This window comes from Typha angustifolia, chromosome 15, assembly GCF_048772165.1.
Source record: "Typha angustifolia cultivar Huaian chromosome 15, ASM4877216v1, whole genome shotgun sequence".
NCBI classification, from domain to species: Eukaryota; Viridiplantae; Streptophyta; class Magnoliopsida; order Poales; family Typhaceae; genus Typha; species Typha angustifolia.
Window position 1 is genome coordinate 17084474 of NC_133253.1, and position 26890 is coordinate 17111363.

At 35.2% G+C, this 26890-nt stretch overlaps 1 protein-coding gene across 1 annotated transcript; it reads left to right on the forward strand.

Moving 5' to 3' along the window:
• Positions 1-1419: 1419 nt before the first annotated feature.
• LOC140777274 (CHD3-type chromatin-remodeling factor PICKLE) lies at positions 1420-26826 on the forward strand. Its single transcript, XM_073121282.1, has 31 exons — positions 1420-1886; positions 2374-2511; positions 2602-2756; positions 2938-3099; positions 4152-4369; positions 4478-4573; positions 4666-4802; positions 4896-5111; positions 5190-5297; positions 6263-6313; positions 6780-6879; positions 8108-8250; positions 8327-8436; positions 8911-9049; positions 9161-9330; positions 9430-9496; positions 9655-9777; positions 11545-11654; positions 11750-11828; positions 13125-13328; positions 14066-14222; positions 14314-14416; positions 14740-14814; positions 14991-15052; positions 15176-15252; positions 15457-15587; positions 18918-19071; positions 19156-19302; positions 23777-23909; positions 26087-26151; positions 26235-26826. Exons 1-31 carry the CDS (start codon positions 1734-1736, stop codon positions 26598-26600), a joined length of 4149 nt encoding a protein of 1382 aa, XP_072977383.1. The 5' UTR covers positions 1420-1733; the 3' UTR covers positions 26601-26826.
• The last annotated feature ends 64 nt before the right edge of the window (positions 26827-26890 follow it).

Consider the following 26890-nt stretch of genomic DNA (forward strand, 5'->3'; position numbering starts at 1 on the left):
GTATATTTATTGCTTTGATTGGTGGTGGTTCTTATACTTATTTTCTAGCCCAAAGAAAGTTACAATAAGGATTAGAAGCATCTTTCTTGTAGTTCATATTGTCAACTTCTATAGTTATATAGTTGCATTTTCTTCTTGCAGATTCATTAGACACCATTATTTTGAAACATATTGGGGTAAAAATGTTATAGGATTGCTTTAGTGATGAAAAGTTATATCTTTTGATTAGATGATGTATTCACAAATGGTCAGATTTGCAAGTAAATATCTACAAGCATTTTTGATCCATATTGTGTGTGCTTGTGTAATCATAATTAACATTTGAACTTGGGCATATTATCTATCAGCAAAAGGGCAAGGGCAGAGCCAGACTAAAATGTTTAGAGGGCCCAATTCACAGTTTCGCCTATGCAAAAAGGATAAGTTTTTGTTTTTAAGTTTATAATTTTTTAAATTTGATGAGAAGGAGTCATGCTCTCATGTTGTGACTTGCAGTTTTAGTTAGTTTGTCATTGCTCTGTATTGAATGTATTTGGTCATCTATTCTCCTTTTCTTTTCCTTTTTAATCTTTGTTTTCTTAATATCCATTCTCCTTATCCACTACAGGGATAGCCCAAACGGGTGTTTGGACGACTTTTTCAAAAGAATATTTTAGAGAAAATATCCCTTTCCTAATGAATGGATTTTTTTTTTACACACTTTCCCTCACTCTCTCACACTCCCAGTCTCTCTTCCTCATTTGCTCCCTCTCACTCTACTATCACGACTCTCCTCCCTCCACGCACCACCACCATCAACTCATCCTCCACCCACTACCTCATACCCCTCCTCCTCCTCCTCCTCCTCCTCCCACCACCGTAATCACGACCACCACCACCCTCCTACTCCCATCTCTCTTCTTTATTATTACTTTTTCCCTCTAAAATTTCTTAAACTTTCCAAACATAATAAATTAAAAATAACCTTACTTAGTTGTAGTTTTCAATTCCTATATGCTAAAATTCATTTGAAATGTTTTCCTAACTTAACCAAACAGGCCCTACGCCCCTACACCTATATTTGGTAACGTCGGCTAAAATCAAATTAATTCTTACCGATTTGCTCAAAGTGTTTAGACGATATTTAACAGGTTTATAAATTTATTTGATGTTTACCAACCAGACCCGGCAATATAATATTAAGCAAGTTTTTAATGGACTCCAAACGTAACTACGGATCGGGATAGTTTGGGTCAGCCAAGCCTAAATGAACCAAACTTATTCTTATTATTGATTTTTTTGGATCAAATTTTGACACAAAAATACAAAAATGAATCCTAGCATGAATAGGAAAACCCTTTTCCATTATTTTCCTACAAGTCAGGGTGGTAAGTGCAAAAAAAATCCGGCCGTTATATCCCAAACGCAACGCTTCTGACTTCTGAGTTAACCGGTGTGCTGGCTTTCCTCCCCGGTACACCGGTGTATATTCCGAGTTCATTGAAACCTTTCCATTTCTGGACCGATTTCTCGTCTATAAAATTCGTCGCTCTCTCTTCTCTACCGGGATAGGAAGAAAACCCTAGCTAGAATTCCATCTCCCATTGTGATGTGAAGCAGTGAAGTGTGGGGTTTTAGGGCCTTCAAGAACCGAGGAGAAACCCTAGTTCTGGTTCTTTCGTTCTTGTGAACGGAATTCTAGTGTTCTGTGTTTTCTATTATTACGGATCGGATTGGGCTGAGGGTTAGTGGAGATGAGCAGCCTCGTCGAGCGGCTCCGAGTGAGATCGGAGAAGAAGCCGCGCTACGACCTCGACGAATCGGACGATGATCTGTACCTTCCTCGTGGTGGATCGACGAGTAAGCAAGAAGAGAAGCCGGCAGAGAGAATTGTGAGGGATGATGCGGTAAAGCGTTCTTTTGATGGTGTCGTTTCTTTTTTCTTGATGTGTTAAAACATTCCTTTTGCTTCTTATGTTGTTGTTTTGGATGCTCTGTGATCTGTTCATGCTGTTTAGCGTTTCTTTTTGCTGCTTATCTTGTTCTTTTGGATTCTTTGATGGTTTGTTATTTGTTTATTAATGCCGCAAAGCATTCTTTCGCTGCTTATCTTTGCGGTTGTGGTTCCCATTTGAGTTGGTTAATTTCACACTGCTATATCAGACAGCGAATGCTCTTTTGGTTCTGACCTAGTTATTGCTGTATGTGCTCCTGTGCACTTTTGCACATAACCTTTTGCTTCTCCAACAAGTGAGTTCCCTAGTCGTGGTTTGAAACTCGAAACTGTTGAAAGTTTTGTAAGTTGAATTTTGTTCCTAATTTTTAGGAGAACTTGTCACAGTAAGAATTTTGTTGTGCTTCAATATTATCCTGAAACAACTTCTCCTTTTGTAGATAGAAGATGCATGCCAGCGTTGTGGGAAAAACGAGGGTCTGATATCATGTGGAACATGTACATACGTTTTTCACCAGAAATGCTTGGTTCCTCCGTTAAAAATAACTGTTGATGATAGATGGAGCTGCCCTGAATGTGTATGGTGTTGAAAACAAATCGCTTGTCCTCCATGTTTTGGTGATTAATCTTTGTTATGGCATAGAAGTTTGAAGCTTTAATATTTTCAGGTAAGCCCCTTGGTTGAAGTTGAAAAGATACTAGATTGTGAATTGCGCCCTGCTGTCACGGATGAGACTGATTCTTCACAGCCTAGTTCAAAACAAACATACACCAAACAATATCTTGTGAAGTGGAAAGGATACTCATACCTTCACTGTACTTGGTATTTCCTGTACTACTTATTATTTTGACTTATTTTACCTTTTATAACTTGAGCCTCTGAATTAATTTAAATAAACAACAACTTTTTTATAGAAAATATTTAAAATATCAGATAATATCATTAATGTATCATGTATTCTCTATCTGGTGTGCTCATATTTGTTACCTCCTGTTTTGAGCAGGATTCCGGAAGACGAGTTTGTGAAGGCTTCGAAGGCTCATCCACGATTGAAGACTAGGTTAAACAACTTCCATAGACAGATGGATTCGCTGGATAAGTCTGATGATGACTGGGTTGCAATTCGACCTGAATGGACCACTGTTGACAGAATTATTGCTAGCAGGTTTGATAATATTAGTAGTTCATCTTTATATATGTAGCAAAAACAATAATATTTATTTTTAATATTCAGATTAGAAGTATTTGGTATGATTCCTATTTCTGCAGACCCACAATTGTTCTTTGTTTGTGATTCACTATACTCATGCTAGTATGCTATATAGTAAATACTTTAACACTTTATTTCTGATCATCTTCATAATTTGCAGTAATTATCTTCATATGCAATCACTGACCCATCGCTTGTTATTTATGAGGCTAGTCTTTCCCATCCATAATGTTTACTGGAGGTGAATATATTTATATTTCATGTTTGAATCCTCTGCTGAGATCAATCCATTTTGATGGAAATGCAGTTAGCTATAGCTCATCTGGAATCCTAGTTTTGGCATTTCAGGCTAACAGTCAGTTCTAAGTTCCAACCTGAACTCAATTTATTGGAAGAAACTTATTTCTTATCTCCCACATGCTATGTTAGCTGAAAGCATGAATTTGCAAAATTCTGTGAAAACCAAGGCCTCTTCTAATGTAAGTGGCATTGGACTTTCTTTTCCTCAAAGCACTCCTAAATCCTAATCTCATTGGCCAAGTTGGGTTCATCTATATATTTATGGAAAGACTGAGCGATATTGTACAAATGAATATTCAGTTATGTTTGTCAACTTCATGAATATCCATTGCATTTTGTTTGGATGTAGAAGGGTGCCTCCTCTTATTCTTGTGCCTTTGGGCATCTTGAAGAAAATTATATTATAACAAATTTTGGCTTTCTAAATGTTTTTGTTTGAAGCATATTGTGCCTGGTAGTTTACTGATCATCAGACATAATATTTTTTATACTTACCATGTGATAATTGGTTCTTCTCCTCTAAGAACAAAAAAAACTTTTATAATTGTAGTCCAATTGTCAGTAGGATGTTTTGTAGTGTATCTTTATCTTTGATGGTTCATGTTTAATATCTCGCCTTTTCATTTCCTATATATTATGAATATAATTTTCTATGGGATTATTTATTTAGTTTGATGAGTATGACCGATTTTCTGAGTTTCTTGCAGAAAAACTGGCGATGAGCGTGAGTACTTTGTAAAATGGAAAGAACTTCCATATGATGAATGCACTTGGGAAGTGGGGTCGGACATTTCTGCCTTCCAATCTCAAATTGAAAAATTCAATACAATTCAATCCAGATGTCATAAGAAATCTTCTAATAAGAGTAAGAATGCTACCCGTGATATGGTTACATATGACCAGAGCCCCAAATTTCTTTCTGGCGGTATGTCCTTCATTCCATGGAATCTGATAATGTATTTCTAAGTTTTCCTTCCTGTATTAGGTACCACTTGGAAATGCTTTACATTTGTTCCATTTTGTGTCATTGAAGGGACGTTGCATGCGTATCAGCTTGAGGGCTTAAAGTTTCTGCGTTATTCATGGCTAAAAAATAATCGAGTTATCCTTGCCGATGAGATGGGACTTGGTTATAACATCTATTAACCCTTGCACCGGAATTTTCTTTTCTGCTATCATGGTTGAAGATTTTTTAACACAGTGCGCCCCTACTTATTGCAGGGAAAACAATACAGAGTATTGCTTTTCTGGCCTCTCTGTTTGAAGAGAACATAACTCCTCATTTAGTAGTGGCTCCTCTCTCAACATTGAGAAATTGGGAACGCGAGTTTGCAACCTGGGCACCTCAACTGAATGTTGTATGTGGACTTTAAAGAGACTGGAATTCTGCCATTTCATGGTTCTTTTTTGTTGCATTTTTTGTAACTAATATTATATTTGAGTTGTCATAGGTAATGTACTTTGGATCTGCCCGGGCTCGTGAGATCATTAGAAAGTATGAATTCTGTTTTCCCAAAGAGAAAGTAAATAAACACAAGAAAAAGAAAACCAGTCAGGATAGCAATCAGAAGAATCAATCGAGATTGAAATTTGATGTTCTTTTAACATCATACGAGATGATTAACATGGACTCAGCAGTTTTGAAACCTATTAAGTGGGAATGCATGGTATTTCTTTCTTTTCAGTTAATAGCCCTGAGATCATTTTATTATATTGGCGTCATCTGACTGTATTTTTGTTCGCAGATTGTGGATGAGGGTCACAGGCTAAAAAATAAAGACTCTAAATTATTTAGTCAACTCAAAGATTATTCCACTAACCACCGTGTGCTCTTAACAGGAACACCTCTTCAGGTTTAAATATTCTGTCTCTGTTTCTATATCAATTGAACTGAATTATCATATGATTGGGAAAATTATGGTAAGAAATATCTATTTAGAGTCATTTTTCATGAATGGGAGGTACTTATTCTGTATTCATGGACTTTTAGATGCTTTGCGAAGTGTTTCTGCTATATGAATTTAGATCTCTACTTGCCAAACATGAATTATTGACCGAGCTTTAGAATATATTTCTTTGTTTCTGTTTGTTCATTTCAGGGATTGATTCTGTAGTTATGTAAGGTAGTCTAGCTGATCTAGCATACACTCTATAGCCTTCTAAGTAAGACATCTAGTTTGCTGCACTCTTTTGCACTGGTCAATTCGCTATTGCTCACTGATTTTTACATTTTTGGTACTACTGTTGTTTTCCACAGGTATCTCAATTAAAGTTAGTGTTTTTAACTTGTTTACATGAACAAGTAAGTTTTGGTACACATGTTTCGGAACAAACGAGAAGAAAATACATCAAAAATTCAGAATGGAGACTTTTGAATGAAATCATTTCTCAAAGCATGATAAAAGCCAAAAGAGATCACGTAAAATTCTGGTTTTACATTTGTGCCTACTGTAGTTGTGATTGTCGCGAAGATATTTCATTTAACACAATCAAATTGGAAACAAGCAAACAGCCTGTTTAGTTAGGCTGCACATGTCTTGTCCTTCCTATATAGCCTGGGCAGCAGCATTACTCATTTGTCTTCTTTGTTATAACTTAAGGGAAGTAGTCAAAATTACTTGGGTAACTTGAATCTCTTTTCTTACTCATATATTCTGTCTAAACCATATGTTGTATAACAGACCAATCTTGTATAACAATATATATTTCTACTGTCAAATGCTTATAAATTGGAATGAACTGTGTTTATTGATGTTGCATTCATTCAACCTAGTTTTGAAACCAATGATTTAATATTTATCTTTTTATTCCTTCTCAGAACAACTTGGATGAATTGTTCATGCTTATGCACTTCCTTGACGATGAAAGTGTAAGTATTCCTGATGCTTTACTCTTTGGCATCTCACCACAATATACATGCAGGTTTCTGATTCTTTTTCGCAGCTATGACTCCAAAAATTGTATGTTGCCTACTTTTTGTTGTTCTATGCTTTTTAACGACAGCCTAACAGGTCATTGTTGGGGGGTTCTGTTTCTCAATTTGCGAATGCTGTATTATTGGTGGTGTTATTCACTAGTTGTTTTTCTGCATTTGCAGATGCATAATAAGATTACCTTGTACCGAGTTCTACGGTCTCTTGAATTTGTTGGCTTAAGTCGAGGATGTAACCTCACAAGCAGAACTACTTAGATACTCAGTTTGCGATGTGCTGTAGTGTAGCTATTATTTAATTCAAATTATCTTTTAAGACTTAAAGCTGTGGAAGTGTTCAATCAGCTATTTGTTAATATCATATTAGCTTCTCTAATTTATGGTATGATTGTCCTCTTTCTAGTTTGGGAGTATCGAACATCTTCAGGAGGAATTCAATGACATTAACCAGGACAAGCAAATTGAAAAGCTTCATGATATGCTTGCGCCTCACTTTCTTCGAAGTATGTTTGCTTTTATTGATTAGATGTGATAGTTGTCTTCACTCTTCATGCCTTCATTATAAGGGTGCTATTTCTGCTGAATGATCCAGATTTCTGAGTTATTACAATTGCATATAGCAGTTATCATTGTGGTAGTTATTTGGTAATCTTCTTTGAAATACTTGCTAAATTGAGCTGGATATTCATGTTTAGTCTTTTGATGTTTAGCCATAAGCAGGCTGAGTTTATAGTCTTAGATGTTTAACATTACACTGCATTGGATATAAGCTTCATTTTATTTGAATTTAAATTGAGCTGGATATCATGCCATTTCCAGATATCATATTCTGATTATATGTTTGATAAATGTGCTATACCATTTAATATCTACTAGATCAACATTTTATTTGAATTTAAGTTGGTTTGCATCCGTTAAGCTATTTCAACTTGCTGAATTTCTTTTGAAGGAGAGGTCGAGTTTGATAAAACTGAATTAGGTCAGCCATAAGCAGGCTGAGTTTAGTCTTAGATGTTTAACATTACACTGCATTGGATGTAGGCTTCATTTTACTTGAATTTAAGTTGGCTTGCATCCGTTAAGCCATTTCAAGTTGCTGAAATTCTTTTGAAGGAGAGGTTGAGTTTGATAAAACTGAATTAGGTCAGCCATAAGCAGGCTGAGTTTAGTCTTAGATGTTTAACATTACATTGCATTGGATATAAGCTCTCTGTCTTAGCTGGTTGGGTCACTTAGTTGCAGTTCTCCTATTGCAAGAATGTCGAGAGCAGAAAAATCCTCATTAATGATATGTTGTGCTTGGAGCTGTTTCTCATCTAGCAATCTGATCTAGGCATGATACTTCATATGTTTTCCCTTGGAAAACTGTCCCTACAGAGATAAATGAATGAAATATGATATTCTCTTCAATTCTATTTGCTCTTTCCTTCTCTCTTCATTTGGACAAACATAGCAAGTGACTTCCTTAAGAGCACCAACTGTAATGGTTTGTTTAGATGGTTATCTAGGAATTACAACATAGTGATACTATTTGTGATAAGGTGTATAATTCTTGCAATTTTGTGAAAAGTACCCATGGTTCTGTGGGATGCTAGACCACTATATACTGTAATATAAGGGTGGATAACTGGATACGAAATCTGACAATTGATATATTAACAATAAAATGATTATATTATGTAGCAAATAATTTAACTGAATTTCTTGCTTGATCAAACATTCCATTTTAAGGGTTCAAGAAGGATGTCATTAAAGATCTTCCTCCAAAAAAGGAACTAATTTTACGGGTTGAACTTAGCAGCAAACAGAAAGAATATTACAAGGCCATTCTCACTCGTAATTACCAAATACTAGCTCGCCGTGGTGGTGCACAGGTAAGAATTTTGCTATTGAAACATTGAATATAACCTGTGCTTTCTATGGATAACTTCTGCACTTCTTTCTATCTAGATATCCCTTATCAATGTTGTTATGGAACTTCGAAAGCTTTGCTGTCATGCTTACATGTTAGAAGGCGTGGAACCTGATACGGAGCCATCCAATACTGAGGAAGGTTTAAGGTACATCTTGTATACTATTTTGGACCTTTGCAAAGTCTTCTCCTTTTCTCCTGGTTCAAAAGAATATGTATCAATAGTCAATGTCCTTTAGGATATTATGAAGTATTATCACTTGTTTTTATGGCCTTGTTATGGAAGGTACTCTCAATTACTGCCTGCACTTAAAATAAGGATTTTTTTTAGAGCTCCGTTGCATGTTTTGGTCTGCATGCATAGTTTCCAGTTGAATTGTAAACGACTTTGTCAAAGAGTCAATGGACATGCCAAAAGAATCCGGCCAGCTGCAATTTGACATGATGAATTTAATGCTGGCTCTTATGAAATATGTTGTCTCTTGACTCTTTTAATCTACTCAAACCTAGTTTTCTTCCCAAAACCAGCTTAACATTGGTCATCTTTTGACAAACTCTGTTAATATAATTTTCTTAGTGCTCGTCTTCCCTTTTTTGTTTTGTTTTTTGTTTGTATCTCTAGGCAACTTTTAGATGCTTCTGGGAAAATGCACTTGTTGGACAAGATGATGGTGAAGCTCAAAGAGCAGGAGCACAGAGTTCTTATATATTCACAATTTCAGCATATGTTGGACTTACTAGAAGATTACCTAACCTACAAGGTATTCAGAAGCCAATATCTGTGACATACATCTATAAGACTAGCTAATATACTTGAGCATCTGATTAAAGCTTGTGGTTGACACAATTATTTGTTTAAATCTACATGTAAGAAATGGAGCTATGAAAGAATTGATGGCAAAATTGGTGGTGCCGAAAGGCAGATACGCATAGATCGTTTTAATGCCAAGAACTCCACGAGATTTTGCTTTCTTCTTTCTACCAGAGCTGGAGGACTGGGAATAAATCTAGCAACTGCTGATACTGTTATTATCTATGATAGGTAAAATATCTTGGATTTTCTTGGTTTACATAGTTTTAAAAGTTGCTTCAGAATGTTACTTTGGTGATGTTAGTCCCAACCTAATTTCTTGTTTTGCAGTGACTGGAATCCGCATGCTGATTTACAAGCGATGGCTCGGGCTCATCGGTTAGGGCAAACAAGCAAGGTCTGGGTTATTTCCTGTTAAAGTGTTTATGACAAGAATAGTACTTTTTAAAAAAATTTCTGTTACAGTGTTTTTGCTGGGAGAAGAATGTTTTTGTTTCTGCTATCTTTTAACTATGAGATTTCAAGTCTATAGAAGTTTCACAGCTTCTCCTGCAGGTTATGATATATAGGCTTATAAGTCGAGGAACCATTGAAGAACGGATGATGCAGTTGACTAAGAAGAAGATGATATTGGAGCATCTTGTTGTTGGCCGGCTTAAAGCACAAACGGTTAATCAGGTATATTATGTTTTTGATCCAAGCTTGTTGCATCTTATAAATTTGCATTGATAAATCAGCTTGGGAGAAAATTTACTCATGCAGGACTTTTAGCCAAATATTATAAATTTTTGGTTCAATTAACTTCTATAGAATTAATCTAACATGTTTCTATATTAATTTGACTCAATTTGAATGAATTTGAATGGATTTGACATATCTATTCTAGGTTTTTAAACTTTGCGGAAATTTTTTGGGACAAATTAGAATTTCCCATTGATTTCTAAGTTTAAAGGGTAATCCTTAATATTTCATAGATCTAGTACCAAAATGCTATATTTATGTAGAAAGACCCTTACAAATAATAGATCTTAAAAAGTTGAGCTAGATTTCGTTTGTACACTCCAAATTAATTTTTAAAGTGCAAAAAATAAAAATAAAAACTCGTGCCGGTTCAACACACACCCGTGCCGAGTTCTATGTCTTCATTGGCTTGGCCAACCTTGCTCAAACCTTTAGCATGGGCTTGAGAACTGAATTTAGTTTGACATATGTGGATGAGTATAGAATCAGACTAATTTGTGGAGGAGGAAAATTATGGTAGGTTAAAATTTCTGAAGCCACTAGACTTCAAATTACCATAACTCGCTATGACATATATGATCTGGTTTGAACCTGAGCCTGGATTATTTCACGCTCAGACACATTCGGGTGTCAAACTGAAGGAAGTGATGATATTTATTGAGTTGATGATCGTATGCAGTCATTTATGCATATGTTGTCCTGAATGGATTTATTATGTTGTCAAGAAAATGGGGAAGATAGGAATATTGGACATAGCATTGGATAAGGATGGCGGTCCTGTCACTTGACAGCACGTATTCTTTATGATTGGGTGAATTAGTTGTGGAGTTCACTTAAACTGAAGTCATGATTAATGGTATAGGAAGTAGTAAGAACTAAGAAGAGCTAATCTTCTTGATTAATATGTTTCTTCTGGTCTTAATTGTTTGTACACAAGCATAGATGATAATATTTGAAGTTGAAGAACTATGATCACCAGAATGATGATAACAACTAACAGCACACATTGAAGGAATATAATACTGATTTCACATGAAAATTCAATGTGGAAGAAATATAAAAAAATCAGCAACTATGCATGGGTCTGTTCAACTTGTTTATGATTGACAAAGAAGTTGAAGTAGTTGGCTTCTACTTAAGGGATTATTGTAGAAAAGGCATTTTCATTCCTAATTGACAGTCAACTTGAAAAAGTAATGGAAAGATGATGATTCTTAGTTCTTGTTGCAAATCCGTTTTACTATTTCAGCTTCTTCATATAAATTTTTTTGTTGAAATTAGCTAGATGCTACTGAAGGATTTTTGTAAATCATTACCTCTGCCCTTAGGTCTAATGGATAACACATGATTTCATTGTCTCGGAAACAAATTCCCTTATCTCAAACAGTGTCAAAATGGTCATTGGTATCAAGCATTTCACATTAGTTACAAATTACAAGACAATAAAGAAGTTTGTGTATGAATTATCATAACAATCATAGACCAGAGGTCCTGAATGCAAGTAGGCCTACTTCATGTATGAGTAACTTCGTTAGAAACTTTTTACTTAATCAAAGGGGTAGGTCTCTTCCATGTAGAAGATATATTTTTACATTGCTTATATTCAGCTATGCACAAAATTGACCAGTTTTATAGATAGATGTAAAGTTCTTGTTGGAAGGAAGATCCAATGGGAAGAGGGGTTTTATACTTTGCTTTCTTTAGGAGGAGTTGGATGACATCATAAGATATGGATCAAAGGAGTTGTTCGCTGATGAGAGTGATGAAGCTGGAAAAGCTCGTCAAATCCATTACGATGATGGTGCAATAGATAGGTACCTTTCAACTTTCAACTACTTCTTATGTTTTGACATAGATCTTGTTAAATTTCTAGGATTCATGGTTGTTATGTCTTATATACTTTAAACAGATTACTGAATCGTGACCAGATTGACGGTGAAGAGTCATTAGTTGATGAAGAGGAGAATGACTTTTTAAAAGGCTTCAAGGTTTGGTTCTCGTTTACCAGAATTGAATTAACTTTTAAGGTTTTATAGTTGCCAAATTGTTTAATATGCAGTATGCTTTCTTCTGTTTGCGTGATGACTCTCTTTGTCATCGTCCATATACTTTGTCGATCTGATTCAGCTAGATAGCATAAATTGAGAAGGTTCCACACTTCCATGGCCAATTGAACATCCTTTTATCACTGGAAACCTTACATCAACCGTAGCTTGACACATGCTGGCCTTTTAAAGGATGCAAAATAAGACAAAAGAAGCTTTAACAAACCTGATATGATAGCTAATGTTAGGAAATCTAGTTATTTGCCATTCATGCTCAGGCAATAGATCTTGTAAATTTAAATTCTTTTTTGGTTGTATGATATGATAGTACAATACTATGGGATGCAAAAGGCCAGTTCTGTCTCCCTATGTTTGGATTGTTCAATTGGAAAACATATTTTTAGCCAGAGTAGGGGTTGAAGTCATAAAAAAAACCTTACTCTTCAGTTAGCTTAGCTGCTTTTCCTTATCCTACAGTGCTGTCTTTATGCTTGCATATCCTTACTTGCTCTCCCTGAGACAACCCACAGTGCCTAGAGACTTGTAATTGGGTTACACAGTCGGTTGATGGACAACTTGTTTATGATCAACTTAGATATAGACAAACACACACAAATATATCAATAACCTAATATATTTTCAAATACTTTTTGTAGTTCATAAATCTTTAAAGTGTTATTTTATTTTTGTTATTGTTTTATTTTTTTTCAAGTTTTCCTTACTTTTATACATTTATATACTTTTATAATTTCAAATCTGGTCAATGCAACATTAGATATCAGTCTCCTCTTAGAAGTTGGAACATGATCATATTGGAGGCACTTTCTTTGCTTGTTAAAAATGTCCTGCTATACTTGTACAGATTATGGTCATCTTTACAGCTAAGGGTCAGGGGTTTAGGTTCGTTTGGTCACATTATATTTTGACTCTTAGAACATTAATTTAACTGTCATCAATCATACATGCTGTTCTATAATACTAATTTTTGAACAAAATGACTTGTTTCTTTGGTTCTCAGCATCTCCAAAAGGCAGAATTACAAAATATTGCTTGAGTAAATTCAAGCAGCATTGACATCTTAAAATTTTGTATAATGCCCGTCTTTGTGCTCTGCTAATATCAAAAAAAGATTTCAGTTGTTTTTGCTGCTTGTTGATTTTTATAACTTATATGCCTGCCACCTTGTGCTGTTTTCTCACGTTCTATGCTGATGATTGACAAGTTTATATGACGTGCTAGGTCGCAAACTTTGAATATATAGATGAAGCTGAAGCTGCAGCAGCAAAAGAGGAAGAATTAAGGAAACGTTCTATGGCTGACAAAGCTTCTAGCTCCAATTTTGAAAGAGCGAATTACTGGGATGAACTATTGCGGGACAGATATGGAGTGCAACAAATTGAAGAATATACAACTATGGGAAAAGGCAAAAGAAGCCGCAAACAAGTATGTCCTAGCACCTAAGTGCTTCTCATTTAGTTTTGTCTTTTAGGTTCTAATTGCTTGATAGATCGAAATTTGTAGATTTTTTTTTTGTCTCTAGTACTTCTGATGCATGTATGCTGTCTAGTTTCAATTGGTCTTCTTATGTTTCACTTCCTGGCAACATATAGGGAAGCATATATAAGAGAATGATTCTAAATTATTGTTAACTTAGGTAGTTAATAGTGATTCTGGACAGTATGAATGTTAATTATCTGACCTTTGAAATCTTACACTGGCCGTTTTAATCTTCTGGATTTCATTTAAATGCTTATTTTTCAGTCATAGCAGAGACTACCATTGGAATGTTCAACTAGTAACAAGGTTTACCAAAAACCCAATAATTTGATAGTCATATTGCTGCGTTCTTCCGTAGTTATTTCCATTTTACTACTATTGTTGATAGTCACTAATAGTTATTCTTGTTTTTGAACTACCATAAGAATGTTCAATGAGAACAAAGTTCATAAAAAACACAATAATTTGATAGTCATATTGCTGCATTCTTCCATAGTTATTTCCATATTACTACTATTGTTGATAGTCACTAAAAATTATTCTTGTTTTTGAGCTAGTATTGGTTGCTGATGCTAATTATTGCCTTTTCATGTTGGTAACTTGCAATCTTCATCAGCATATTTGATTTTTTTTTTCCTGATGTTTGAAACTTACTATTCTTTATATTGTTGGATTTTGATCAGATGACTGCTGCTGATGAGGATGATTTAGCTGGTTTGCAAGATGTAAGTTCTGAAGATGAGGATTATCGTTATGAAGAGGACTTGTCAGATACCGAAACAAGTTTAACTGGAAATGGCTCTGGGAGAAGGGGCGAATTTTCAAAGAAGAGAGGACGCGGTACCTTGTCTAAAAGAATAAATTGCACGATGTTGTTTTCCTGGGTTGATGTATATGTTTTACTCAGTCATTTCAATAATGCATGGTTTAGGTCATATGGAACCACTTCCACTGATGGAAGGTGAGGGGCGGTCTTTCAGGGTTCTCGGTTTCAATCAGAACCAGAGGGCTATGTTTGTGCAAATACTGATGAGGTTGGTTGTCAATATTGCAATGCTTTATATGGAATTTGGAAATTTGGTGAATACTTTCCATTCCAGCAAATTGATATTATTAATAGGCACTTATTTCTCCTTGCTTTCCAATTTTCTTTCGTATTAGTTACACCAAAATAGGGTCCTCAATTTTATATCTTGCTATGGTAGTTATGGCTTTTCTTTCATAAGGTTTAGCTGAATATGGCTTTTGTTTCACAAGGTTTTGCTGAGTATTTTTTTTTACTCATACTATATTGTTGTGGGTTTTGCTCTATGGTAACTTGTTCTTGGTTTTGATGTTTCGTCATTTCCTTTTGCAGGTTTGGCTTTCAGGATTATGAGTGGAAAGAGTTTCTTCCTCGACTGAAGGGTAAAACTGCTAGGGAAATTCAAGAGTATGTACATATCTTTAACTCTAAATCTTCTCATTAAAGAGTATAAGATAAGTTTTCTTTAGTGATCAAACAATTAGGAATTACTAAGTAACTAGCAACAAGCTTATCAGTACATTTAATTAAATTTATTTTGTGCTTTTATTCAATTATAAGTGTGTTGAGCCTGGTTTAAACAGATATTCAGCCCTCTTCATGTCTCATATTCTTGAGGGTGTAAATGATGCAGCAAACTTTTCAGGTAATTGTACCTCAAGAAGTTGCCTAAAAGTATAATTTTCTTTTATACCTAATGTCCACCTACATTTTTATTTTTTCCTTTTAGCTAGGTAGCAATATTTTCTAATAGTTGTCTTGAATCTAGATGGTGTACCTAAAGAAGGACTGCGTGTCGATGATGTAATGGTTAGAATTGCAAATATTCAGCTTATAGAGGAGAAGGTATATTACTTTTACAGTGTTTTAAAGTCATAATTACAGTTCACATTTTTGCAGAATCCATGTAAATTTTTATTTTCAATGGATTCCTAGGAATTGAAAATATGTACTTTTTGCATTTTGGATCACATATTAAGAGATGGTTGTTGTGTATGCTACAATTTGGAAACTACGTGGCTTAATACATTACTTTTATTGGGCTTACAGGTAGAGTTCATATCAGGAAACCCTAGGGCACCCCTCTTTCCAGAATATATATTGGCACAGTTCCGTGGCTTGTTGGCTGGGAGAATTTGGAAGCGTGAGCATGATATTCTCTTACTGAAAGCTTTATTGAAGTATGGACTCATTCAGTTTTTGCTTCTTTATTTCAGATTTGATTTAATTTGCAGATTGAACTTGCATTTTCTGCTAGAATCTCTCATATTCCAAATCAGTAAATCTCTTGGCGTACCAAGTATATTTCCTTTTTGTGTTGTTTATAAGTTGCAGGTAGAACCTGTCTTGTAGTGAAATAATAAAGGACCAGCATGCAAGATGATGCACAATACTTAAAGTCTTAAAAGTTAGTTAAGAGGATCTTCTACTTAGGTTACTATACCTACTTTCTGCATCTTTCTATAGACTTCATCCTACACCTGCACTATTGGTGCTTATTCAGAAATTCTTTCAGATATGCTAATCAACTTGCAGAATTCTGATTTAGATAACTAAGACTGATCCATATTGTATAAATATGACAATAACAACTCTGATCTTGTCAAGTCCATAGTGATAAATTTCTTCCTTCAAGATATTGTTCATGTGAAAGCTGTTGGTCTTCTTGATCTATTCATTTGAGATCTTTTCTCCGACTTTCATATAGTTCCCATGCCCTATCAGACAGTTCTCCATGATTAGATTTTTTTCCCTTCCTTACTAGAACTTGGCCATTGAACTTTCCACCTTTAGAATTCGTTATATTTCATGATAGTTTCACATCCTATTTGTTTTCAAGATGATTTTAATTCATCTTTTTAACATCTTCGTTTTAGTATATAATACAATACATGTAGTATCATATCCTCTTTTTTGACCAAGCTTTCCACAATTTTTGACCTTTAACATCAATTATCAAAATATACTTTAACCTTGGCTCATTTCTTTGTACTTAATAATAAATTTGATGTTAGTATTAGTTATTGTCTCTTGCTCCAAAAAAAAAAAAAAAAAAATCCTTCCTAGTTCAGCAATGGTTAATTGCTAAGTGGTCTTCTGATTGATTGTCACATATTTTCTCTAAATCTCTAAATGAGGGTTGTTAGTTATTACTCTCCTTGCAGCTTCCTTTGTTTTAAACTTTTATTCACTATTTTCTCACATGTCATTCTCCAAAATATATAGGCTACCTAATCAAACTTTTAAGAAGTATGTTCAAGAGTTCCAATAGAAGTTTCCATGTAGAGAATATGATCATGTATGACTATATTTCTCACGTAGATAATTCGGTATTTCTTCCGTGAATGACCATATATATATTTATTATTAGTAGTATTTTCATGTAGTAAAATTATGAATCTAAGTTTGAGATCTAAATTTTTGTTTGAATCTAATTTTAAGATTTAAATCTGATCTACAATATGGATTATTGATACTAATTGTTCACCTAAAGTTATCATCTTGTCTTTTGATTACACTACCATCATATGTAGGTGCTATACTACTACGGTGCATGTAATCATCTTTCATTTGGTTTTCATTGCCATGCACATGCCAATTAGCAATTCAGAATAGGGGCGTCAAATAAGCTCATTGACTTTCCAGATGATGGAGCTCATTTTGTTTTCAGCTCAATCAGAGCTTGCTCGCAGTCATGCTTGAGCTCAATTTCGAGCTCATGAGCTCTGTCTCAGTTATTTATGGTACAATCCCTTTGTGGCTGTGGTTGAGCCGAAGTTAAGTTCCTTGAGCATTTATTTGCGACACTTAACCTTCTTATGGTAGTAACCTATCTGCAATTGTCTAACATTAGTTTTAATATGAAAAGACTCAAATGCCCCTTTTAGTTTACAGTAATTAGTTGAATAAGTAGATTTTTTGCAAAAATCTATGAGTTTTATACTTCTTTCAACCCAAATCCCTCTCGTTTTTGAAGTTTGGAGAATGCAATGTAACAGTTGCACTAGGTAAATTGCGAGGGGATTTTAGAGTCACAAAAGAGAGTTTATGGTGCACTTTAAATTTTGGCCAAATTACAAGGGGGTACAATGTATTTTTTTTCCTATGTATCTTCATACATATATGGAGTAATTCCATGTACAACATGCTCTAGTGGAGCTGGTTGTTCTTACAATGCAGTTTTGTTTAACTGAGCGAACCTGTATGCTTCTTTTTCATGAATTAATATCCTTCTAAATTCCTTTTTTCTCCTCTGCTTCTCAGAACCAATTGGTACTTTTCTTGAATGTGCATTTATTCTTCATGGTGTTCCTACTAATTTGCCTTTCCTAGTGTTGCTCACCTTTAACCATATTTGGAGGAGTAAATTCAAGCTATTCGTTGGAATCATGTTGTTGTTACTTTCCAAAGTTATAGTATTAATGACATTGATGTGAACAGTGAAGAAAGATAGTGTTTTGAGTTTACCTATCATGATAATCCATTAACTTTTATCTTTATACGTAGCTATTGCATGTAATTGGCACTGATTTTTGCAAAGTGGCTGGAAGCCAGGAATTGAGGAGAATGCAGTGGAAATTTCATAGAATTGGTTTTTATTGGTGGAATTAAGGCATAGGGCTGGTTAGAACTGGTCAGACATAAGGAGTTGAAGACCTAGAAGATGTCTATACTCTATAGTAGGAAGAAGAAATGACCAAGTAAAATTCATGAAGTTGACCATTCAATTGATATCTCTGGTTTCTGACTTAATGTCTGCCGTCCTGTAGTAACTTTCTTGTTTCATGGTGAGTGTTGATATAGATAAGTTGATATTGCATTCATTCAGCAACATTATCTCTCATTCTTCCCAATTTCATCTAAATTAGTGGTAATCTGTGCACTACTTTTGCCAACTAAATGATGATAATGTAATGAGTCTGTGGAGCTCCTTTCTCTAATCTTTATCTTATTCAGGTAAGTTTCTACTTTCTATTCAAGAGACCATATAGAATGTATCCAATTCAGGATTTCAAGTTGGACGTGCTGTTTCATGTGTTAGGAAGTTTGTTGCAATTTGCAAAAGATAATCCAATTATTGGCAGGCCTCAGGATTTTTTATGATTTTTCCAAAATTGAAATTGCACATATTCTTTAGGTACCATTCAGGTGCTTCTTCTTGGGGTGCATTTTTTAAAAAGAAATTAGGAACAATTTTAGCGAGAGGTGCATTTCTATGCACGCTATACATAGCAGTTAGGTTTACCACACATAATTGATCATGGTGCACTCCTTGGTTAATGATGTTTCTTTTACATGAATTCCTATTTTCTCTAAAATTATTCATGATAGAACTGAAATTAGTCATTGAGTACAGTAGTACTTAGGGAAGATACATTGCTAATGCTCATGTTTCTTATATTATTGTAAATATTTGGTTATTGTGTTGTTGTATGTGATCAAGGTCATTCTCTGCTTTGAATTAGATATGTTACAAATTGTGGCATCTAATTCCATCCTTTGCTTTAAAGGCATGGCTATGCAAGGTGGCAATCCATAATTGAGGACAAGGATGTTGGACTCGCTGATATTGTTCGCCAAGAATTAAACCTTCCTTCTGTGAATGGAACCTTTACAGATGGTGTTCAGACTGATGAGGGTGCAGGTTCTGGTTACAGTGTCAATGTTAGTATTTCAGTGATGTGTCAATTCTTGGTCAGCCAAAGCAAGCATCAGATTTCATTGTGTTTCGTGCCATTATTTGTTCAGGGTACTTCAGAAGCTACCAAGGGAAACCAGCTAGGTCCAGATTACTCCACACTGTATCAATTTAGAGAAGTGCAAAGAAGGATTGTCGAGTTTATAAGAAAGAGATACCATCTTCTCGAAAAAGCCATGGATCTGGAATATGCAATGGTATGTTCTTGTTTACAGTTTACAAACATGCATATTTCCAAAAGTCTATAATTGGTTAGTTGCTAATTATTAATGACTGTGGTTCCTTAGATGTAAGAAAAATGCTGCTCACTTTTTCTCGTTACAAGCAAAGTCAATGGCAAGATTTTGCCTCTGGCTGATTTCTTTCTGGTTTCTTTATCAGATGTTTCTCTTCTTTGATTAACAGTTGGATCTCCATATTGTCCTTTTTCCTTCTTTGACAATTATGGAGTCGGTATTTACCTTGTTGACTATCAAATCCATCAAAAGAGAGAATGTATTGGATCTCTTTCCAGTACTCCTATTTTAGCTTTCAATTTTCTATTTTCATTTGCCTACATTTATTCCTTTTGGGGGATTAACAATTTGCTTTTGGCTTAACTGTATCTTAGAGATGATACCCTAAATTAGAAGTTGTTATCTTTCTTTGTCATATACCTCATGTATTAACATTCTGTTGGAACATGCCGTGCGGCCCTTGATCGGCAGGGATGAGAGAGAGGGCAGCATATCGGTTGACATAGTTGTTGTACTAATTGCGGAGGGAGAGAAGGAAGGAGAGAGGAGGTAATGGACCTGCCATTGTGAGGCAGAGGGAGATAAATAGCAGCAACATGAAATCTAGAGAGAGGAAGGAGTGGACGGATGCAATGGTTCTCATCAAAGTTTGTGTCTGTTTAGATTTCATTATTTGGGGCTTTTAGTTGGTAATTACTGGTCGTGAGTCATGCTGTATAAAGTACAACTTTTTTTTTTGCAAATTACTTAAAGAAAACTTGGTTATAGAGGTTCAGATTATAATGACAGCAAAATGCAATGGGATAGCTGAATATGTATTGTTGAGGCTTCTTGTGGCAGTTCCTTGCCAACATAAGATCTGTGTGCCAATGGCACGTAATTCCTTAGTCTGGACTTTTTCCATGACTGGGGGGAATTTTCTGCCAAGCTGCTTCTGAGTTTGCACGAGTCTAACTGTAGCAAACGATAGTTAATCTACCCACCAATGGTACTTCTATAGCTTAGATGACAACTCCCTCTAATAGTCTGATTTTGCTTTAGCCAATAAATTTGCTTAAACTTCTAGAAGGTTGCTATCAGGATGACAACCAATCCTAAAAGGTTATCAGGTTGTTTGGAGCTGTCTCATTTTTCTCAGTTGTGACTGTTTGTGAATCCATATTGTTGGGAAAGGCTTGCTGCCCTTCCCTTTTCCTTTTCCTTTTTCCTTTTGAGGCTTTATTTATTTCAGAGGCTGCTTCAAGCATGGCATGTCATGGGCAATTTTTTTGACATGGTTGCCCATAAAATCATCTTGTGGTTTTGTTTGATATGTTTTACTTAATTTAAGTATCAACAATTACAGCAGCACGTTTTTGTACTCATGCATCTTGTGATGCCTAATCTTTTGAGTTTGTGACATGACATGAATCGACAGGCGTGCAACAAGATAGTCCTCATTGATTTATTGTTTAAGAGTTCTTATTAATGCATAACCTTAGGCTTCAGTTGTTTATCCTCAAGGTTAGTTGTCTTGTCCAAGAAATCATTGAGGATATCTGGGATAAGTGGATAGGAAAAATGTCCACTAATACATATTTCATTAAATACAAAAAACTTATGTAACTATTCTTTCATTGTTCATGAATAAGTAATATTGGGATAAATTGTATGAGGTGCAGATGTCTCCTGTGGGTCCATTCCCAGACCTGTCAGCTTTTGGGCGGGCTGGGCCAAGCCTGAATGAAGAGTGGACCAGACTTCATTGTCTTGGCTGCTCTTATGTTCACAGAAGATCTCAGTTGTCCTAGAGTCTAATAGATAAAAATCTTCATGGAACTGGGGAGGCAGTCTTATCATTGATTTCCAACTCACGTGAAACATTGAGATTTAGCTATTGGTAGGATTGAAGTCTCAGCTCCCTAATACTAAAATTTTAGGTTACTTAGCTAGGAAAGAGCATCAGGGAAATGCTCAATAGGAAAAGTTGGTTCTTGTTTAGGTCACCAGCATAATTTAGACACTGTAACAGCTTAATGTTGTTGAAATCAGAATGACTTATTTGGCTGATCCTAGTAGATGAACGACATTATTGGCATTGGGCATTAGCATTAGTAATTTGCGGTGTTCCTATTAATATGGAGCATCGTAAATATATGAGGCACAATTTTTTGGTAGTTCTGGAATCTTTAATTAATATCTTGAAATACTTCAGTCCACTGTTAATAGTTAACCATGTTCCATAGTGGTATGTATGATTATCTTGTTCCTTATGGCATATAATAACAGCAACAACAACTACTACTACTAATCCTCTAGGCCCAAGTATTTGTACTAAGCTGTATGGATCCTTTTGCTCCATCTTGTTCCTTATGGCATATAATGACAGCAACTACTACTACTACTACTACTACTACTTTTACTAATCCTGTAGGCCCAAGTATTTGTAGTAAGCTGTATGGATCCTTTTGCTCCATCTTAACTGTCTCTGGTCCGTTTTCTGTTAAACAAATGCTATATTGTCTTCTCTCTACTTCCTTGAGCACTGGTTTCAGTCTTCTCCCCTCTCGAGGCACCTTCTGCTTGAATCAAATCACTTATTACTGGTGCCCTATCTGGTCTTTATTGCACAATGTATCTATCTTAATCACTTAATCTTCATGATTTATCATCCCTCCACAGATGTTACCACTAGTTGTCTGACACAATCTTATTATGTGATTTATCTTTTCTAGTAAATCCCATTCACCCACCTAAACATCCACATCTTGAGGACAATGTCTTAACACTTTCACAAGTACAATATGTTGTCTTAGCACTGTGTTGTGGGCTTTTCCTTTTATTTAAGGGGGGTATGAAATGATATCTTTCGTACGCTATAATCCTTTAGTCCTAATTAATATTCTTGTATTAAAAAATTGTGATATATCGTTTCAAAGTAGCAAGAGGTATGTTCTAATAATTTATATTTTGCATATTTTAGTAAATTATATGTTACTCATTACACATGTAAACACGTGATATGTTTTAATTCAAGTTAATCCATTATCCATACTTATCAGTGATAATAGTTTTGTTTTATTCAAGTTTTGCATCCTACACTGAGTTTATGCCTTCTCAGTTTATGAACAGGGTAAATATTGATTCTTACATGTTTTTACATTTTAATACTGAGTGCTTGTATATTAACCACTTTTTCAATCCGTGGATCTAGTACTTTTTACTAAAAATCGTTCTTTAAGCTTTTAAGTTACCCTATAACATTATGGTGAAGGCTTAATAATTTAATTTTGGCTGTTGTAGCTGTCATCCACATGAAAATGTGTTTTATACAGATGTAATGTAGCTAAGCCATTTTAAACACTTGATGCTGCATAGTGGTAGTCAATATACTTGTCTTTTAACCTGACCTGCACCTCAGCCTAAAGGTATGAGTATATTGACTAATGAGAACTTGACTGCTGGATTCTGATTAGTGTTTAGTCCTAAGTTTCTTCATTTAACTTTATAAAGAAAATATCTTAATCCTGCCTTCTACTCCTACAAGCTGTAAATGTTAATTCTTAACATTGGTTAAGTGATCAGCTGATTCATCACAGTAGTTGGGTTCGGTGTTTACCTATTCGCAACGCAAGGCTCCATTTTTTGCTATTCCATTTACTAATCCTTTCTTTTAGCTCTGTTACAGACTCATCCCTCCCCCAAGGTAGATAGAATAGTAAACCTTGAAGCTACCCCTAATCTTCTCTATTTTGATCTTATATTTCTAAATTTAATACTGACAATTTTCTGTTATTTTATTAGTTTATAGTGCTACTGAGTACTGACTGAAAATAAAAGATTATTTTTCTTTCTTTCAGCATAGCAAAGCTTTTAGTGGTTTTCCATATTATATGTAGCTATTAGTGGTTTTCCATATTATATGTCCTTTCTTTTAGCTCTGTTACAGACTCATCCCTCCCCCACGGTAGATAGAATAGTAAACCTTGAAGCTACCCCTAATCTTCTCTATTTTGATCTTATATTTCTAAATTTAATATTGATAATTTTCTGTTATTTTATTAGTTTATAGTGCTACTGAGTACTGACTGAAAATAAAAGATTATATTTCTTTCTTTCAGCATAGCAAAGCTTTTAGTGGTTTTCCATATTATATGTAGCTTTTAGTGGTTTTCCATATTATATGTGTTAATTTACCAACTATTCTAAAAGATTTAGTTGATAGAAAATGATGTTTTATCCTTTTATACTCTAAACACTTCCTAACTTTTGAGCTTGAGACATTTTTGATAATCCCAAGAAATGGAATTGACTTAAATGGGTGAAGCTTTTTTTTATCAATAAGATAAGCCTGGTGGGATTTGAACTCAGGATCTCCTATTCCAATGACCTGTTTACAATATGCATGTCAATGGCTTGTTTTAGAGACTAATTACCTCATGTTTGTGGTACTCAGCTGACAATGGACAAACACTGTGAGTCTACAAGCCAAGATATAGATCCTGAACCAAAGTTTGAGGAGGTGCTTAATCCAGTGTCACTTGATACCAGCTCAATTTTGAAAGAGTTGCCTGTTCTGGAACCAATTCGTAAGTAATATCTTGCTTTATAATTTTTTTGATCAAGGAGATTTGGAATATTCAAATGTTAGTGTTACATGTTCCTACTACGATTGATCTTTTTGTGCTTTACTCTTTAGATTCGCTGCTTTTCTTTATATTTAATTTGCTTATATCTTGTGTCTGATTAACATTATATTTCCTTTAAGAAGTATGTTTTGCAATTTCTGTTTTCACCATCCATGCTAGGAATCTGTATATGATATTTATTAGCCGTTAGAATGATCTGAAGAACGATGAGAGCAGTCACATTGGCCGTACTCATGTATGGTTATTGATGAGACCTACCTGACACCGACGTTTGTGAAGGTACTGGTAAGGAAGAAACACTACCAAAAAGTAAAGTATAAAAGACTTCCTAGAGAGCTGGTAAGGTAGCAGAGTACTTGGAAGTAGTAATCTTTCTTGAGTGGTAGGACGATCTTAGATGAAAATGCCCAGTCGCTGAAAATAAGACTCTTGGAGTTACATGATGCGATTAGAATATGGAAGCTGAATAATAAGTAAATTTATGCTGTGAAAAGATGGATGCTGGTAGGCTTGGATCAGAGTTTGGATGTGACAGATCCATTCAGATGATGTCAGAAGCCTACAGTAACAAGAGCAACAGGCGACATGCTATAAAAAACATTATGTAGTTTGTTTGGTTTCTGATTGCTAGTTTAGTTTGGTGAAGTTTGTTATATCTAATTTCTGTTATGCATCCTAGAATTCTACTAAGTCATTCTATTAGTTGAATTCTTTTGTCTATCTTCTTACCTCCATTTTCTTATTTATCATCTTCTTAATTCTGTTCTTTTTGTGCTAAGTATCAGATGGATTGAAACAGGTCCATAGGGGGATTTTGATTGAAAATTTAATGTGACGTGCATTAGGAATAGTCAAAGACCTTTATAATATGAGTCGTTATTAAATTTTGACTTTTGAGTGTCTGTAGGTCCTCCAAATGATTTCAGTCTCCCTCAAACGAAAAGAAGGAAAAATAACAGAGGGTGGAAGTCTTCTTTGGAGATTTTCTATGACAATCATGGATGTGATTTAAATACCTGTACAGAGGCTCGACTAGGGCACTGGCTCCAAAACTTGCTGCCTTTCATAGGATGTGATTTAGATTGGGGTTTTTAATGTCTTTTATCAAAAGAATAAGAAGAGGGTTTCTTCTCATATGGTTATCCATGTTGTTTATTCCTCATTCCCCTTGTTCTTCTTTTCTTCCATTACCTTCGTGCTGCTGCATTTACTGTTATTTATTTGCCATTGTTTCATGAATCCTATCAATCTCACATTCATCGATACACAGTTGAGCAGTTCCTTCACTGAGGCTGCATAAATCTTGATCTCAAAATCCAAAACTTTCATCTCGATCTATAAATCCATTGACTTGAGTTGGTTGAAGAAGAAAATTCACAGGTGAATGGGCCTAATAAGATCTTCTTGTTTGTTACACTGGATCACCAAAACAGATAAAACTAAAACGCTTATGATATTTATTATGAATTAAGGCAGTTGACTAGGTGCTGCTTGGTACCTCTTCTTTCTCAAAATTTACTTGTAAGTTGGTACTTGCTGGGCACTCATTTTGACTTACTTTGCTAGTTGGTGAATAGGTGTGACAGAAGTAAAATTTTAGAAGACATTACATCCCACTCGCTAGGATCGGTATTTAAGTTTCTGTGGTCGTGTAGTTTGCTTGACAATAAGAACTAACTTTGGTAGTTGGTGAATAGGTGCCACAGAAGTAAAATTTTAGAAGACATTACATTCCACTCGCTAGGATCGGTATTTAAGTTTCTGTGGTCGTGTAGTTTGCTTGACAATAAGTGACAACTGTAGTGGCTAGTCGAGGTATCATGCTCATGAGGATTACTCAACAGAGGTAGGTCTCGAGGGAATCCCCTCTTAATAAGACTACCGGTAGCATTTTGTTGCGAGTTGACAAGATTCAATGTTCTTTTGTATAGCTAATGCATTAATTGATTGCCAACTGATTGGCTGGCGGATGATGTTTGGTAAGCATTACTACTAAAGCTGCTGCTTTAACTGAAGCTTGTAGTAAGAGGATGATGCCTGGAATGTAATTTTACCAAGTTCTGACTGTATGTGTGTAATCTCTCAAGGGGTTAGAACTAACTCAAACTTACTTCCAGTTGCAGAGGAGTCTGTGTACAACGGCAAACCTGGCTACAGAAAAGTTGCACGGATGTATAACAAGGTGGTCATGCAGTGCAAATAGTCAGCCAGCTATTACTCCCCTTTTCAACGCATTAATTATTATTTTTCTTTTCTTGCTTGCAGATGTGCAAAGTAGTGCAAGACAGTGAAGTCGATGCTCTCCATTTACACTTGGGCGAAAAGTTTGCAAGTCCAATGTTGAAGAACAACCTCAACAAACTCGCAACGCTATGTGAGGATGTATTCCGGATCTTTAGAGTCCAAGATAAAAGTTTTGCTGCAGAAGCATCCAACGCTAGTGCGGCGAGCGATGCGATTACGCCAGGAAGCCGTGCAGTTGATCCAAAATCTGAAGATAAAGCCGCATCACCAGTTGATGCAGCAAAGTTAGATGCCATGGATTGCTTACCCAGCAAAACTGACGATGCCAAAACAGCGGATATAACCATGGATCAGTCTGGAGACGGAGTGGTACAGGTAGATGATTGATAGAAAAGAGTCCAAACTTGAAATTTATGAACCTTCTAAAGTGTTGTGTTAAACTAACTTTGCACTAATGCTCTGATAGTGGCAACCAAAGTGTTGCAAGCTTAGATTTAGTAGTTTTTTTTTCCTTTTTCTTTTTTTACATTCAATAGTCTGTTGTGCTGTTGTATTGAAAAGAAAATATTGTTGAATACTATCTCAATGGATATATTCTGGATATTTAGATTTATTTTGTGGATTCTCAGATTTTCGATTTTAAGAAGCGGAAGCTTATGATCTCATACAGTATGAGA